The 14,739-nt window shown below is 47.3% G+C and overlaps 1 protein-coding gene across 1 annotated transcript in view; it reads left to right on the top strand.

Annotated features, from left to right (window-relative positions):
• The window catches only part of LOC129345353 (alpha-2-macroglobulin-like protein 1), a 95,888-nt gene extending 81,584 nt beyond the window's left edge, over positions 1–14,304 (top strand). Inside the window, exons 30-37 of the mRNA XM_055002472.1 lie at positions 1,204–1,343; positions 3,344–3,559; positions 5,631–5,752; positions 6,205–6,295; positions 8,231–8,299; positions 8,910–9,012; positions 13,232–13,273; positions 14,206–14,304. Coding sequence (XP_054858447.1) covers positions 1,204–1,343; positions 3,344–3,559; positions 5,631–5,752; positions 6,205–6,295; positions 8,231–8,299; positions 8,910–9,012; positions 13,232–13,273; positions 14,206–14,231 — 809 coding nt within the window. The 3' untranslated portion in view covers positions 14,232–14,304. The remainder of the gene's footprint in view (positions 1–1,203; positions 1,344–3,343; positions 3,560–5,630; positions 5,753–6,204; positions 6,296–8,230; positions 8,300–8,909; positions 9,013–13,231; positions 13,274–14,205) is intronic.
• Positions 14,305–14,739: the final 435 nt, after the last annotated feature.

Genomic DNA, 14,739 nt, shown 5'->3' with positions numbered 1-14,739 from the left:
TGCTGCCATGAGGGTTTTGGTTTGTGGCTGCCTTATTTAGGCTCAGTCTTGTTGACGTATCTGGGGATTGTCTTCCAGAGAAGTTATTTATATATAAAAAAGTTAAAAAATACAATCCTTAGGGAGTGATCTGGGATGTTAAATGTAACCTGTTATGTTCTCTTGGGCTTGCATTGGTGGCTTCCCTGTCACAGGCTGGATCACTATTCTATTGATCTGTTTTGGTGATATGATTGCCTCTTCCCATCTTATTTCAGCAGTTAAATCCTCCTCACCAACTCAGATGCTTAAATATGGTGCTCTTTTAAGCTGCTGGCTAAGATGATACAGCCCCTTGTGGGAATGCTAAGACAGGAGTCTGGTGAAAGAAAAGCTTCCTTGACTCCAATATCCTTGGCTTGCCCCCAGGAGGAGAGTACCAGAGGATGTTTGATTTTCCTTGTGGTATGTTGTAAACAGGGCTCTTGAGCCAACTGGTCATTAATAGCACCCCGTCAAGGGCTTGCTTGCCTGCACAAGCTCCCTGTATGGACCAGCAGTAGGATTCTCACCTTTCAGGCGGGAGCAATAAACCCATCGTTGCATTGTTTAGGAGAAACTTGAATCCAGGTTTGGTGTTCTGTCTAGAGCAGCTCCTTGGTTTTCCATGCAGAAATCCAGACTGCATTACTTCTTGCTCTTTTCTCTCTTAGGACCAGGGCTTTTTTTCTGGGAAAAGAGGTGGTGGAACCCAGGACCACACAATGACGTCACTTTGGGTCAGCTGGAACAAGGAGGGAGTTTTTAAAAGTTTAAATCACCCTCCGTGAAAATGGTCACATGGCTGATGGCCCCGCCCCCTGATCTCCAGACAGAGGCTGAGTTTAGCTCAGCGGTGCGGAGGGCCATCTCAACTCCCCTCTGTCTGGAGATCAGGGGGCGGGGCCACTGGCCATGTGACCATTTTCAAGAGGTGCCGGAACCCCGTTCCCCCACGTTCCAGCTGCAAAAAAGCCCTGCTTAGGACACAGCATATCTATTGCTTTGAGAAAAGGTGCCGTGCTTGTGGCACTTACTGGTATTAAGAAATAGTAAATGGCTTGGAAGTACCTCGTGTTTCTGCTCCAAGAACGATCTCAGATTATTAATACACTGTGTCCTCAGTGGGACATAAAGCTACTCTGTATGGACTTAAATCCCATTCCTCTCTTTCTTCCTTGTCAGAGGCCGAGACAGCAGCTTACGTGCTACTGGCTTTAATCTCCAAACCAGAAGTGTCTGCAGAAGACATCAAAGAAGCCTTCCAGGTTGTCCGCACCCTCATCAAGCAACAGAACCCTTATGGGGGATTCTACTCCACACAGGTAGCTGACCAGGCCTTTTTTCTGGGCAAAGGGAGCGATGGAGAAGGGAAATGGCTGTAATTCCTTTAAAGCATCTTTTGGTGTTTGGATGTGCGGTGGACCAAGAGATACAGTGGCAATTGGAGGCCTGGTGCTCTAGCACTCCCTGTCGATATGGTGACTGGGAATCTCTCTACATCAGACACCTCGCTGCATGTTCGTCAAGTGTAGGGGGATGCAATGTTAGCCGGGAAGCATAGTTTTAAAAGACAGAGCTGTCGAAGATCACTCCTCAGAGGATTAATTTCATCTTCGCCTCCCTGAAGGCTCTGTCAATTTCACCTCTCTGTCTCTGTCTCTTAAAATGACCCTTCCCAGCTAAAATTGCATCTCCCAACAACATCTTCTTCACATGTCAGATGTCTCATGTAGAGAGAGTCTGAAAGGGACTGGTGAAGAAATTCTTAGTGTGGAGATTTAAAAAAACATGTGCATTTTGGAGAAGGGAATGCCACAGGAGGGCTCTACCAGTAGCATTTGATTTGAGCAGCATTTGTGTTCCCGGCTGTTCCTAGAGAAGGTGAGCCCTGCCTCTGACGTGCCTAAAATCCTCCAGACAGGAGTGTTGCACACTCTACACTTCAAATTTCGGGCCCAAAACTCCAGCTGGTTTAGCATGTGGAAAACCAGGGCAGGACCTGGGCACAATGCCAAGAGTGTGTTCTACCAGTTATGTTGCCTATCTCCAGGGTCAGTCCACAGCAGCTGGTTTGGACCTTGGCAGCCCCTGGTGGCTTGGGTTCAAAGCACATGCTGAGCTGCCTCCACCCACTTCATCCAAGAAGTCACTGCAGCTGTTGCTGTTTAAACAGCTCTTGGGGCCCCCTGGCTGGCTTGCTGTCCCTTCGTTTCTCTCTGAGGGGTGCTGATGATGCGTCTTAGCTAGTCTGGGAGAGGGTCAGTTCCCAGCTCCTGCCCCTGTGCAAGCACCTGTGTGTTTTGCACCCAGCAGCTCAGCTCCTTCCTCTGACTTGGGATCGGTTCAGTGTTCTTGAAGGCCAAAATCCCAGGAAGGACTGGCTCTGAGAGTCTCTCTACATGAAACATTTGCATGTGAAGAACATGTGTCAGAAGATGCAATGTTAGCTGGGAAGGATAGTTTAAAAAGACAGAGCTGGTGGCAGGGCAAAGGCTTTGCTCTGCACTGGAGCTGTGTGAAGGGGCTGTGAATTGCCAGAAGGGAAACTTCTGCCCATTATAACCCCTCCAGGTCCAAGCCTGGCTCTGGAAGACAGCTCCAGCCCATTTCACTTCCTCGCTGCCCTCTGGTGGCAATCCTAAGCAGTTGTAGACTGGAGAGGTGAAATTGACAGAGTCTTTGGGAGATGACGATGAAATTAACAAACCCTCTGAGGAGCAATCAGGAGCCAGCTCTGTCTTTTTAAACTGAGGTTTCCTGACGTGAACGCTTGCTACCTTTCTGCTGCTTCCTTTACAAGTGGATAATTCTTTCAGGTTCCTGCTTGGACTGGGTTTAGATGATCCTGAGATGAGAAAACAGGGTTGCAGTTATCTGTTGTTCATTGACATCTTCTGTGCAGGCACACACTGGGATTGCACAGAAGATGGATAATGAACTGATATTTAGGATGCAGGAGGAGAGGTCTGGGTTGACCTTTAGAAGAAACTTCCTATCACTACAGTGCTTTGACAAGGCAACTAGTTACTGGGTGGGTTGGGGTCCTTGAATCAAGATCGAACAACCGGCTGTTGGGAATGCTCTAGCGTTGGATTTCCTTCCTTGAGCAAGGGGTTGGGCTAGATGCCCTCTCAGACACCGCCCTGTGCTGCGATGATGTAACCTCTTTCTGGGCTGATTGCACTGGGGGAGGGGAAATGAAGGTTAATGCCGCATATTGCTGTGAACTTTCTAAATCTGTTGATTTGTCTCACGGCTTCCAAGTGGAGACCACCTCCCATGCACACCCACCCATCTGAAGCCACTCTGTTCTGCTCCACAGGACACGGTGGTAGGCCTGCAGGCTTTGTCCCAGTATGCAGCCTTAACCTATAAAGCAATCGAAGGCGTCAAGGTGCTGGTGAAGTCCACCACAGGTTTCCAGCATGAATTCCACGTGGACAAGAAGAACCAGCTGGTGCTGCAAGAGGCGCCTCTCCCTGAGGTCCCTGGGCAGTACACAGTGGAGGTATCAGGGAGTGGCTGTGCGTACGTGCAGGTGAGCCAGGGGGGTTCTGGGGGGCATTCTCCAAAGGGGCAAACAGGCCTGCTCCTTGATCTGCTGGGAGCGGCAGTCAGGCGAAGAGCGGCAGTCAGTTGCAAAGGCGGGAGCTGCAGGAAGCCCTCTTGACATCACCACCTGTGAGGGGACGATGCTGTTGAGAAGAAGAATGGGGAATCAGCACACATGCTGCAGACCCCCACCTAAGTGATGCCCCCCCCCCAAATTAACATGCTGCAGCAGAATGAGTGGAAAATCCGGCCTCCGCACATAATTAGCTTATGAACATTCTTACAGGATGTTAGCAAGGCCTATGCCAGGTGGAGTCAGGCAGTTACTTGCAAAGCTAGTAGGTGGTAGCCTGGATAGTAGCAAGGCTAACACACAAGCTTAGCAATTGCTCCATGACTCCCTATGAAGTGCTGATCACTATTCTCTGTGGTAGAAAGCTCCTGCCCTGTGGAACAGCCTGCTTGAGAAGATCAAGAGAGCCTCCACTCTCCTAGCTTTCCGAAAACAATGCAAAACCAAATTGTTCAAAAAGACTTTTTACTCAGATAGGAGGGCTGTATTGTAGGGAGGAGGGGTCTCAGATGATGTGCTAATGAGTTAGGGACTTTATTCACCACTATGCTGCCTTACATATTATCTCTTGCTTTAAATATGTACTACTGTATATTACCTGTGCTTTATGTTGTCTAATGTCAGTCCTAGAACTGATTATGTTCTGTTTCAGCAATTCTTCAACCCCATATTGGATCCTTGCTAATGCTATATCTTTGTAAACTTGTATTTATTTATCCTATGACATTGTTTATGGAAATGTTCTTGACACTGATTGTTCTAATCTCATACTATATAATCTGCCTTGAGTCTCAGTGAGAAAGGCGGACTATGGCCATTTCCACACGGCTTACCTGTATGTGGCATGTCCCGGTAAATCGCGCAAAAAATGTGGAAGATTGTGTTTCCTCACGCGAGATGTGTGCAGCGTCGCATGACATCACGCAAATCTCATGCAAGGAAACGCGATCTTCCGCATTTTTTGCGCGATTTACCGGGACATGCCGCATACAGGTAAGCCGTGTGGAAACGGCGTATAAATGACATAAACAAACAAACAAACAAATATACTACAGTGTGCCCTTAAAGAAAGGCCAAACTAGATGTTACATCTGCCACAAGTCCGATCGGAGTCCCCTGACTTGTTTTATAGATATATATGGCATCGAGAACTAACCTTCCCGAGCACTCCAGGGCCTGGCTCAGGAATATGGTGCCAGAGGGAGTCCCACTTGGCAGGTTTCATGTGATTTCATTAGCCGTAGTCTAATGAAATCTGATACACCAAGAAACACAGAGAGGGCCCTGTTCAGAACGAAGCTGCTGTGACAGAACATAGGGAGAGACGCAGTCCTGTAGACATGGTGAACCAAGGCTCTGAAGAACTTTGTATGTGATAGCCAATTCCTTGAATTGCGCCTGGTAACTGATAGGTAGCCAATGAAGTCACTGTAGGAGGGGAGTAATACCTATGCTCCTCCTAACTCCGGATAACTGAACTGCAGCATTCTGCAGCGGCGCAGAGGGCAATCTAAACTCCCCTATATCTCGAGATCAGGGGGCAGGGCTACCGACCATGTGACCATTTTCACCGAAGGCAATTTAAACTTTTAACCCCCCCCCCCTTGTTCCAGCTGACCCAAAGTGACGTCATTGTGTGGTCCCGAGTTCCACCACTGAGTTCCACCACCTCTTTTCCCAGAAAAAAAGCCCTGATGGCATCCAATTCCATAGCTACAAATGAGTTCTCTTAAAGGTTTTATGTCGAGGTTGAATAACATAGAGGATAAGATTGTGCCCAATTGAACCCCACAAGTTAGTTCCCAACTCTGGAGATAGCTAGTTTGCTAAAATAAGGAAGGTCTGTGTAGTGTGTCCATGGAAGTCACATTTCTCCAAGGGAAGACCCCAACTATAAAGCTGGATATGGCACGCCACTAGCCCAATATTATTGCCTACCACTCAGCTGGAATTGGGGCTTCACCCCATTTCTTCTCCCAACTAGAGTACACTTCGCTATAACCACCCACCTGAGAAGACCGACGCTTTTGCTTTGATTGTGGAGACATCCCCCAAAGAATGCAACCGGACTTCCAGGAAATATTTTGATATCCACCTACAAGTGAGGTATGGTATTTTCCTTTGGCTGCTTCCTGAGCTAGGGTTGCCAGCCCCGAAGTGGTAGCTGGAGATCTCCCGGAATTACAACTGATCTCCAGGCAACAGAGACCAGTTTCCCTGGAGAAAATGGCTGCTCTGAAAGGTGAACTCTACGGCATCATACCCCACTGAGGCCCCTCCCCTCCTCAAACTCTGCCCTCTCCAGGCTCCACCCCCACCCCCAAATCTTCAGGAATTTCCAAACCTGGACCTGGCAATCCTATGGACCTGAGCCTGTGGAGCACCCCTAGAGGGGAGGAGATGGGAAAACTCTGCAGGCACCAAGCCCTGCTCCACCCCTTCTCCCTCTCAACGGCAATTCCCTGGGGCCACCGAGGAAAGTTCACCATGAAGTTGTATCTTTACCAGAGTTCAACAACTGCCCTCGCTATTGAAACTTGTTTTGCATCTTCCTGTAGCTACACAGGGGAACGAGAATCGAGCAACATGGCCTTGATAGAAGTGAACTTGGTCTCGGGATTCATCCCTGTGAAGAAGTCGGTGAAGAGGGTGAGGAAGTCTTAAATGCCACCTTTGCCACAACTGTTAATTGCATGGCAAGCAGCCTTATGTCTTTTGCACGTACCATGAAATGCATTTTTATTTGTTTAAAATATTTATAACTCACCTTATCCTCTTAGACTCTAACCTATGGTTAGATACGTCCAAGTTTATCCCAAGAATAAAATGGATAAGGATTGCTGATGACCAATCATAGTTCACATGTTAATTTATCCCCCTTCTTCCCAAAGCAGCTAACATCATTCTCCTCACCTGCCTTTTATCCTCACAACAGCCCTGTGAGGTAGGCTAGGCTCAGAGGGCCCAAGGTCACCCAGCAAGTTTCCATAGCAGAGTGGGGATTCAAACCCGGGCCTCCCAGATCTGATGCTTTAATCACTACACCACATCGTTCCCCTTCCTCCCAAGAGCTCAGGGTTGCTTAAATTGTGTCCCCCTCCACAACAGCCCTGAGAGGTAGGTCAGCCTGAGAAAGACTGACTGGGCCAAGTGAGGATTTGAATTCAAGTCTTTCAAGTCCTAGCCTGCCATTCTGACCACTAGCTTTCTGATCACGCTAGCTTTCAGGCAGCTTCAGGCATGGGGTGTGAGACCTTTCCAAGCACAATGCCCCTGACCCCATCTGCTTGCTCCCTTATGTGGCTCCCTCCCAGAAGGGCACCCTCAGAGGTCTCTTACCTGGAAGACCACCTGACAGAATAGTTGCTTCCCAGCACAGAATGGGAGGGAACATCCCTGATAGACCAGCAACTATGGTCTCTCTGTGAGGGGAAAACTCTCTCTGGAGTTCACTGCTGTAGCACAGTGGTTAAGTGGTATGGCTGCAAATCAGTACTCTGCTGGTTCGAATCCCACTACTGCCATGAGCTCGGAAGGTAGCCTTGGGTCAGCCACTTCTCTCAGCCCCAGCTCCCCGGCTGTATTGTGGAGATAATAATTACTTGTTCACTGTTCTGGGTGAGGCACAAATCTGTCTAGAAGAGTGGTATATAAGCACAGTTGTCATCACCATCATCATGATAATGACACCTTGAACACAGTACACCAGACATAACAGTTGCGGAAAATCGAACAGTTTGGATAATAGACATTGCAATTCTGGGGGATGCCAGAGTTGAAGAAAATGTACAAGAAAAAATGATTAAATATAGAGATCTGGCAATAGAAACCACCCAACTATGGATGAAGAAAGCAACAGTAGTCCCCATTGTCACCGGGGCACTGGGAGCTATTTCGAAAAATTGTGCAACTTATATGGAAAAACTGCAGCTTTCTGACATAACACCTACAGAACTGCAGAAGACAGCGTTACTTGGAACAGCGTACATATTACACCAATACCTGGCTGATACCTAGGTCTCTGATGGAAACTTGTATCAGCCCAGCAAGGCCAATCAGTGATAACATGCGGTCTTTATTTATTATTTATTGTGTTGCATGGAATTTTAATAATAATAATAATAATAACAGTGGAAGCACCTCTAAACTACCAGTCTTACATTTACCAAGGTGTAAAGCCCATTAGAATGTAGACCTCTATTTTTGGTTGCTTGCTTAGAACTATGCTGACTTCCTGGTTTTTACAAATTTTGATAGATATTAGGAAATTATGTTTTTAAACTGTATATATTCATATGTTCCATGTTCAAATGGTTGTAAAATGTGCACTTAAATTTCTATGGTAAATGTACTGGCTAAGTGCTGTAATAAAGATTCAATCAATCATTTACCAAGGTAGACAACAATTGGCGATTAAAGGAGGAAAACATTTATTATGAGACCCACTCAGAATAAACTGTTGCACACTTCAAGTAATGGTGCATGCGCCCGTAGATGTGAGGGGCAAGGGAAGGGGGCAGTGGCAGCTTAAGGAGGCACCCCTTAGGTGGTTTCTTAGCTGTGTCCTTTTTTCTGTTTTGACAGCTTGAAGGGAAACTTGGAGTAAAGAAGGTGGAATTTGATCCTGACAAAATAAGCCTCTACCTGGATCAGGTGAGAACTGTGCATGTTTTTGTCAGCTTGACAAGATACAAGGAGGTAATCAAGGCAGCGCAGGGAGGGTTTTCCTTCCAGCCAACCGTCTGTCAGGGGCAAATGGAAGAGAATATGCCCTCTGCCACTTTGGGGCACCTTTGCCACTTTGTCGTCCTTTTCATTTTGTCTGTTTTTATGGCTGGTAGTCCCCGTTTCTGTGTTTCTTTTTTGGCATCGTCTTACCATTTTGAGCTATGCCCCTCCATGCAATCAATGCAAAAAGAATGTTTAAAATAGCACAAGATTAACAAAAATTCAATTTCTTTCTGGACTTGTCTTTAGATATTTAGAACCCTTTTAAGATGTGTAGATTTATCCCTATTGTTGTCATGTTTTTATTTATATTGCATGCAAGGCTTATTTTAACTTGTTTCTCCTTCTCCTCTTTTTAAATAAAAAATGTAAAAAATTAAAAATCCCAAGGAAAGTTCAGTTGAGGAAACAGAGAATTGATTTGCGGACAGGAAAAGCCAGCTGTTGTTTCAAACAAAATTCAGCAGCGTTCTTTATGTTACGGTAGTTGCCTGACTTCAGAGCAAGACCTTTCCCCTCTTCTGTTTCTTTCTAGCTGGATAAGACTGTGCGGCACTACCATTTCTCTGTGGAACAGGAAGTGGAAGTGATAGACCTGAAGCCGGCAACAGTGAAGGTGTATGATTACTACCACCCAGGTTAGCAAAACTGGAGAGGGAAGGGCCCAAGGTTATCCAGCAACATCATGATAGGGTGGTGGGTTCAAGGCTGAGTCCCATAAATATAACTGTTCTGGCTCTTCTACTGCTCCCATGTTTATTTCTCAAACTGGGTCTTCTCCTGCATTGAAGCAATGGGCCGGTGTGGTAAGCTTAGGATAATGAGCACATAATAAAGCCCATAATGAGATTGCCATTTTTTCCTTACTCGTGGTTTGCTGAGATGGTTATTTGCATTTTTTTTAATTTAAGTTTTATATAATTAAAAACAATCTTTAAAAAACTACAGTTATGCAGTAGAAAAGAGCAAAAGTTCAGTAGCATTTATAAGACTAACCAAATTTGTGGTAGGATATGAGCTTTTGTGAGTCACAGCTCACTTCTTCAGATAGCCCTCAAATACATAGTGAACTGTGACTCATGAAAGCTCATGCCCAACCACAAATTTTGTTAGACTTAGAGGTGCTACTGGTCTCTTGCTCTTTCCTACTGCTACAGACAGCCTAACACAGCTACCCATCTTGATCTACAATAAAACAAACCAAAACAACTAATCATACAAAAACATACATAATACAGAACAAACAACAACAAAACTAAACTAAAAGGTATCTGATTTTCTCCAAAACACATATTCGTACCATGTCAATTCTACACTTTCTCTAAGAAATGATTAACAGCCCTTTTTTTTCTAATGTCTTTCCATTATTAATGGAAGTGCAGCTGAACTTTATTTCAGGGCAAGGTTGTCAGACAGGAGGGCAGTGGTTGAGGAAATGGAGAGGCCGTGATGCCGGCTGTGGCATCACATCACTTCCAGTAAAAAAACAACAACCGGTTTTACCATAAAGTTTCTGGCAATTCCTATAGCAAACAGTGCCACTTCCAGATTTTTACTGGATGTGACATGAATCTACAGCTGACTCTGTGGTTTTAAAAATTATTTTCTTCAACCGCCACTGAATGGTGGTGGGCAATAGTAGCAAAGGACAAAGGTCCATCACCACTAGGGCTCATTTTGAGGGGGAACGCACAGGAATGCAGTTCTGGCAGTTCCCCAAAGAGGTCACATGTCTCTCAGCCATTTTGGGTCCGTTTCGGCCTGGATTGGGGCCGAAATGGCCTGTATCAGGCCTCTGACAGGTGGTGGAGCACTCTCCCGCTCATCAGCTGCCCGATCCTGACCATTTTGGGCCCCTTTTCAGCCATTATCAGCCCCTTTTTGCCATTTTGGGCCCAATTTTGGCCCTGAATGACCAGGATTGGGCCCAAAACAGCCAGAATAGGTGATGTCAGGGGGTGTGGCATATGCAAATCAGTTATACTAATGACACTTCCAGTGATGGCAAGAGGCGTGGCATATGCTAATGAGCAGGGCCGGATCTAGGGTTGCCGGAGCCTGGGGCAATCCTAGTCCAACCTCGTGCACGCGCACAGCACGCGCACGCTCCCGGCGCGGCATGATGACATTTTGGTGATATCATCATGCAGGGCGATGGAAGCAGTGTGCGGGGCTGGGAAGCCGCCCGTGCCATTCGCCTCCCCGCAGGCGAATGGCGCGTGCGGCCTCACAGCCCCCCGCTCTGCCTTTTGCCTGCCCCACAGGACAGGGTGCAGCTGTCTTGCTGTGCACCCCCTGCCCTGCAGGGCAGGCAAAAGGCAGTGTGGGGGGCTGCGAGGCCTCCCACGCCATGTGCCTCCCCCGCAGGACAGGGGGCGACCGGCTGCCCCCTCTTCTGCGGGACAGGCGAATTGCATGGGCGGCCGCGCTGCCCTTTGCCTGCCCTGCAGGTGGGGCAGGTGAAAGGCAGCGCGGGGGGCTGCGAGGCTGCCCACGCTGCTGCCCGTGTGCTCTGGCAGCTGGCAGCTGCTCCCGGCGCCCCCTCCCTGGCAGCGCCGAGGGCAGACTACCCCCACTGCCCCCCTCTCAATCCAGCCCTGCTAATGAGTTATGCTAATGAGTTCCTCCAGCTCTTTTTCTACGAAGTGACCCCTGATCACCACCATCAGGGAATGGGACACCTGTTTCAGGAGCACCGTCTGTACAGAATAGATCCAGGCATGTGTTTGCCACAAACAAGTTGCACACCTTCAGAAGGCACGAGGGCAGCTTCTGCCCTAACCGTTGCTGGCTTGCCTAGGCCTGAGTCCGCCTCCACCCTCATTAATTTGCTTTTTTGTGAGAAGTGTTTTGAGTGCTTGATGTACATTAGCTCAGTAATCCTTACAATGTATTGTAGATTGGGTGTGTGTGGTGCAATTGTGGCTTGCTGAAGGCCTCTCTGGAGGTGATGGCACAGCCAGAGGTTCCCTGGTTCAGAGTTGGGCCATAGCAGCTACATGACACCAGTTCAGTGAGCACAGCAACGTGTCATCACCACCACTGAAAATATCTGAACCTGAGCGTGACGTTCTGGTGGCAGAATTACAGGAGCGCAGTTGTAGGTGTGGCTCTTGGACTGGATCTTGTTTTGACCCAGCCTCTTCCCCCCACCCCACCTCTAACTATACGAACTTTCTGTTGAGAATATAAGTTGGCCTGATGGATTTATATTCCAAAGCATCTGAGGGAGTGAGCTCTGACTCAAGAAAGCTTCTGCTGGGATAATTTCTTTTATTCTTTCAGATGCCCCTGGACTCTTATTTTTTTTCTTTTGGTAGCATGTTGTTTATTTATTTTATTTAAACCCTTTTTATGCCACCTCTCCATTCAAATAAGGCTCCAAAGGCAGAAAACATAAAAACATTTCCGGGGCCAACTTTCCTTCCACTGGTAGTACTTTGCTAGGATTAAGTTTCAGTTTTGATAGCCCTCATGCATTTGAAAACTGACCCCTGGAGGCAGGAGCTATTGAAATCTGATGACACATGAATACATTTGGACACGTGGTCTGGACAGGAGCAACAAGCACAGGAAAGCAGAAACTGCATGTCTCGGACATGATGGACGCATGTCCCAATTAGACATGGGTACGAACAGCAATATGAACAAAAAAACCCATGAACAGCCCGTTCGTCTGTTTGCGAACAAGCCGTTTGTGAGTCCCCACTCCAAACAAACAGGTGGTCGTCACAAGCCTCATTAGTTGCGTTCGGCAGCCGTTTGTCAAGCCAGACAGTCTGGCACCTTTCAATCAATTCCCCTGGCAGCGGCAGGGACTGAACTCCATCTGAACTCCTTCTGGCTTTCCTTCTGGCTTCCACCCTTCAGCTTCCAGCAGACAGTCCAGTTTTTGCCACTCAGAAGAGAAATAGTCAGCAAAGGGGGGGATGAACCCATGGATCATACCTTTCCCAGGGTGCAATCTCTCTGAAATTTGGGGAGTCTTCAGAGGACACTGAGCCCTATGTCCCCTGCCAATTTGGTGGGTATTGGGCATTGGGAAGGTCAGTTTTGTAACCCCTCAAAGTAGCTTCCAACAGGCAGTACAGTTTTTGCCACTGTGAACAGAAAATGACAGCAAAGGGGCCGGCGCTGGCTTTCCCAGTGCGAGAGGGATAGAGAGAATCTATCCATCCTGCTGGTACCGGGAAGGAGCAGCCCCGTGGTGCCGGCTCTGCCCGCTGTCAGAGGGACGAGGAGATACTCCCCTGGTCCCTCTGACAGCAGGCAGAAGTGGCCCCGCAGCATCGGCTCTGCCCACTGTCAGAGGGACAGAGAGAATCTCTCCGTCCCTCTCGCACCCAGCAGCAGCAGCCCGGTGGCACTGGGATGGGGATGGGGGATGGGGGTTGTGGGGTGTTTAAAGGGCCCTGCCCCTTGCATGTGGTAGGAAAGGGCCCTTTAAATATCAGCTGGCAGGTGGCAAGGGGGAATCCCCCCTCTGCCACCTGCCAGCTGATAGTTTAAAGGGATCTTTCAAGGGCTACGAACACAAACACCGAACATGTTCGTTAAGGGGACATGTTCGCTTCTGTTCGTTGTTCGTTGTTCGTGGATGGCAACGAACAGGGTGTTTGTAATTTTTTCCCTGTTCGTGCCCATGTCTAGTCCCAATCTAGTGCATGATCTTTATTTTGATTTTAACTGTGTACAACATGCAGTCTTAGGTCTGATCTTTTGTTCACCTGTTCTGTGAAATCAGCCCTAAAATGTTCCTGGTGACTCCCCCCCCCCAGGAGACAGGTGGGGCTGTCCATGCTAGTGTTGACTCTTCCCCATTACCTGACAGTCCTTTCTTCTCTCTGTCTCCCACAGAGGACTATGCTGAGGCTGAGTACAAGGCACCCTGCAGCACAGGTAGGGTTGAGCTGGGGAGAACAATCTGTGAATCAAAGGGGTGGGGTTGGAGGGAGGGTTTGGGTGAGCCACTCCTATCTGGTCAACAAATAGCAAAGCCACACTTTCATGGCAGTCACTTTTGGGTGGGACACACCCAACTGGGTGTGGATTTTTAAAAACCCATCTTCTATGTTCAAGTTTCTACCTTGCCCCGCCACAGCCCATGAACAATGAATTATTATTAATTTAATTTGTTAGATTTCTAACCCACCCTCTCTGCAAACAGGCTCAGTGCAGGTAACAATATTGTTAGACTACAATAACAATAAATACAGTATAAAATTAATAATACAATACAAAGTACAAAACACAATTTAAAACCATAAAACCATATCCAACAGCAGCAAAGATATTAAAACTATACACTTCTTCAGCAATCGAAAGAGTAGGGCAGGCAGGTCATAGATGTTTCAGATAATCAGCAGATCAAGGCCACAACAGAGAGGCCGACCAGGGAGCCCACCCAGACCTCAACCACTGCCATAGGCCTGGTGGAACACCTCCGTCTTGCTAGCTGGCGGAAGTGTAGTAAGTCCTGTAGTGTCCTGGTCTTGACAGAGAGATTGCTTGAACAAGTTGCTGGAAATAGGTCTGTCTGATACGGATCGCCATCTGGTCAAGTTGCAGTGAATTTAGAGAATTTCCCCCATACGTAAAACCATTTTGTGGACATTTGAGGTGGGAAGAAGAAAACCTTATGATGTACAAGGGGATTCCAGCTGCTCTGGCACCACAAGAGCTGCCACTGAGCATCCATTAGGGTCCTTCACATAGATACATTCTGTGCCCTGGTCACAAGGCAGCCTTGTATATAGCACAGAGGTAGGATGAATTGGGTTCAACACCTGTGTTATCCATTCATAGTTTTTAACTTCTATTTCTTTCCACAGAAAGCACCAAACAAGACAGCCACTGAAATTTTTACTTTTGGATCTGAAACACCCAGTGTGAATAATGAACTTGCTCAATAAAAAATACTGTTTTGTGTATTTCTTTAAGACTGTTTCTTTATAAAACGGCAAAACTGTTGCCCTGGAAAGAACTCATTTCAAACCAGAAGGGCAAAGGACAGATTTAATGAAACCCGCTTGAAATGACTGACGGGGAACAGAGAGGCCGGCAGGAAAAAGGGCAGAACCTGAACATTCCACTTTGGAATAGTTTTGGTGCTTGGAGTTTCTTCCATTTGAACTCGGCCTAGTTTCCATTTTGATTACTGGAATCCATGTTGGATTCTGGACGTTTCATCTTTGGGGATGAGTGAATGAGAATCTGGTATAACGCCCACCCAGGCTACAGATCTGTGACATATTAACAAAACTTCAAGAGCTGCTTTGAGCAGGTTTTAAATGAGACGCCAAGGCCCTACAAAATGGTATAAGCGAGTTCTTTTTGCTCTTCCTAGTCACCTTTAAAAAGGGCTG

This window comes from Eublepharis macularius, chromosome 18 (assembly GCF_028583425.1).
Source record: "Eublepharis macularius isolate TG4126 chromosome 18, MPM_Emac_v1.0, whole genome shotgun sequence".
Lineage (NCBI taxonomy): Eukaryota > Metazoa > Chordata > Lepidosauria > Squamata > Eublepharidae > Eublepharis > Eublepharis macularius.
The sequence above is the reverse complement of the archived record's forward strand: the minus strand, read 5'-3'. Positions and strand labels throughout refer to the sequence as shown.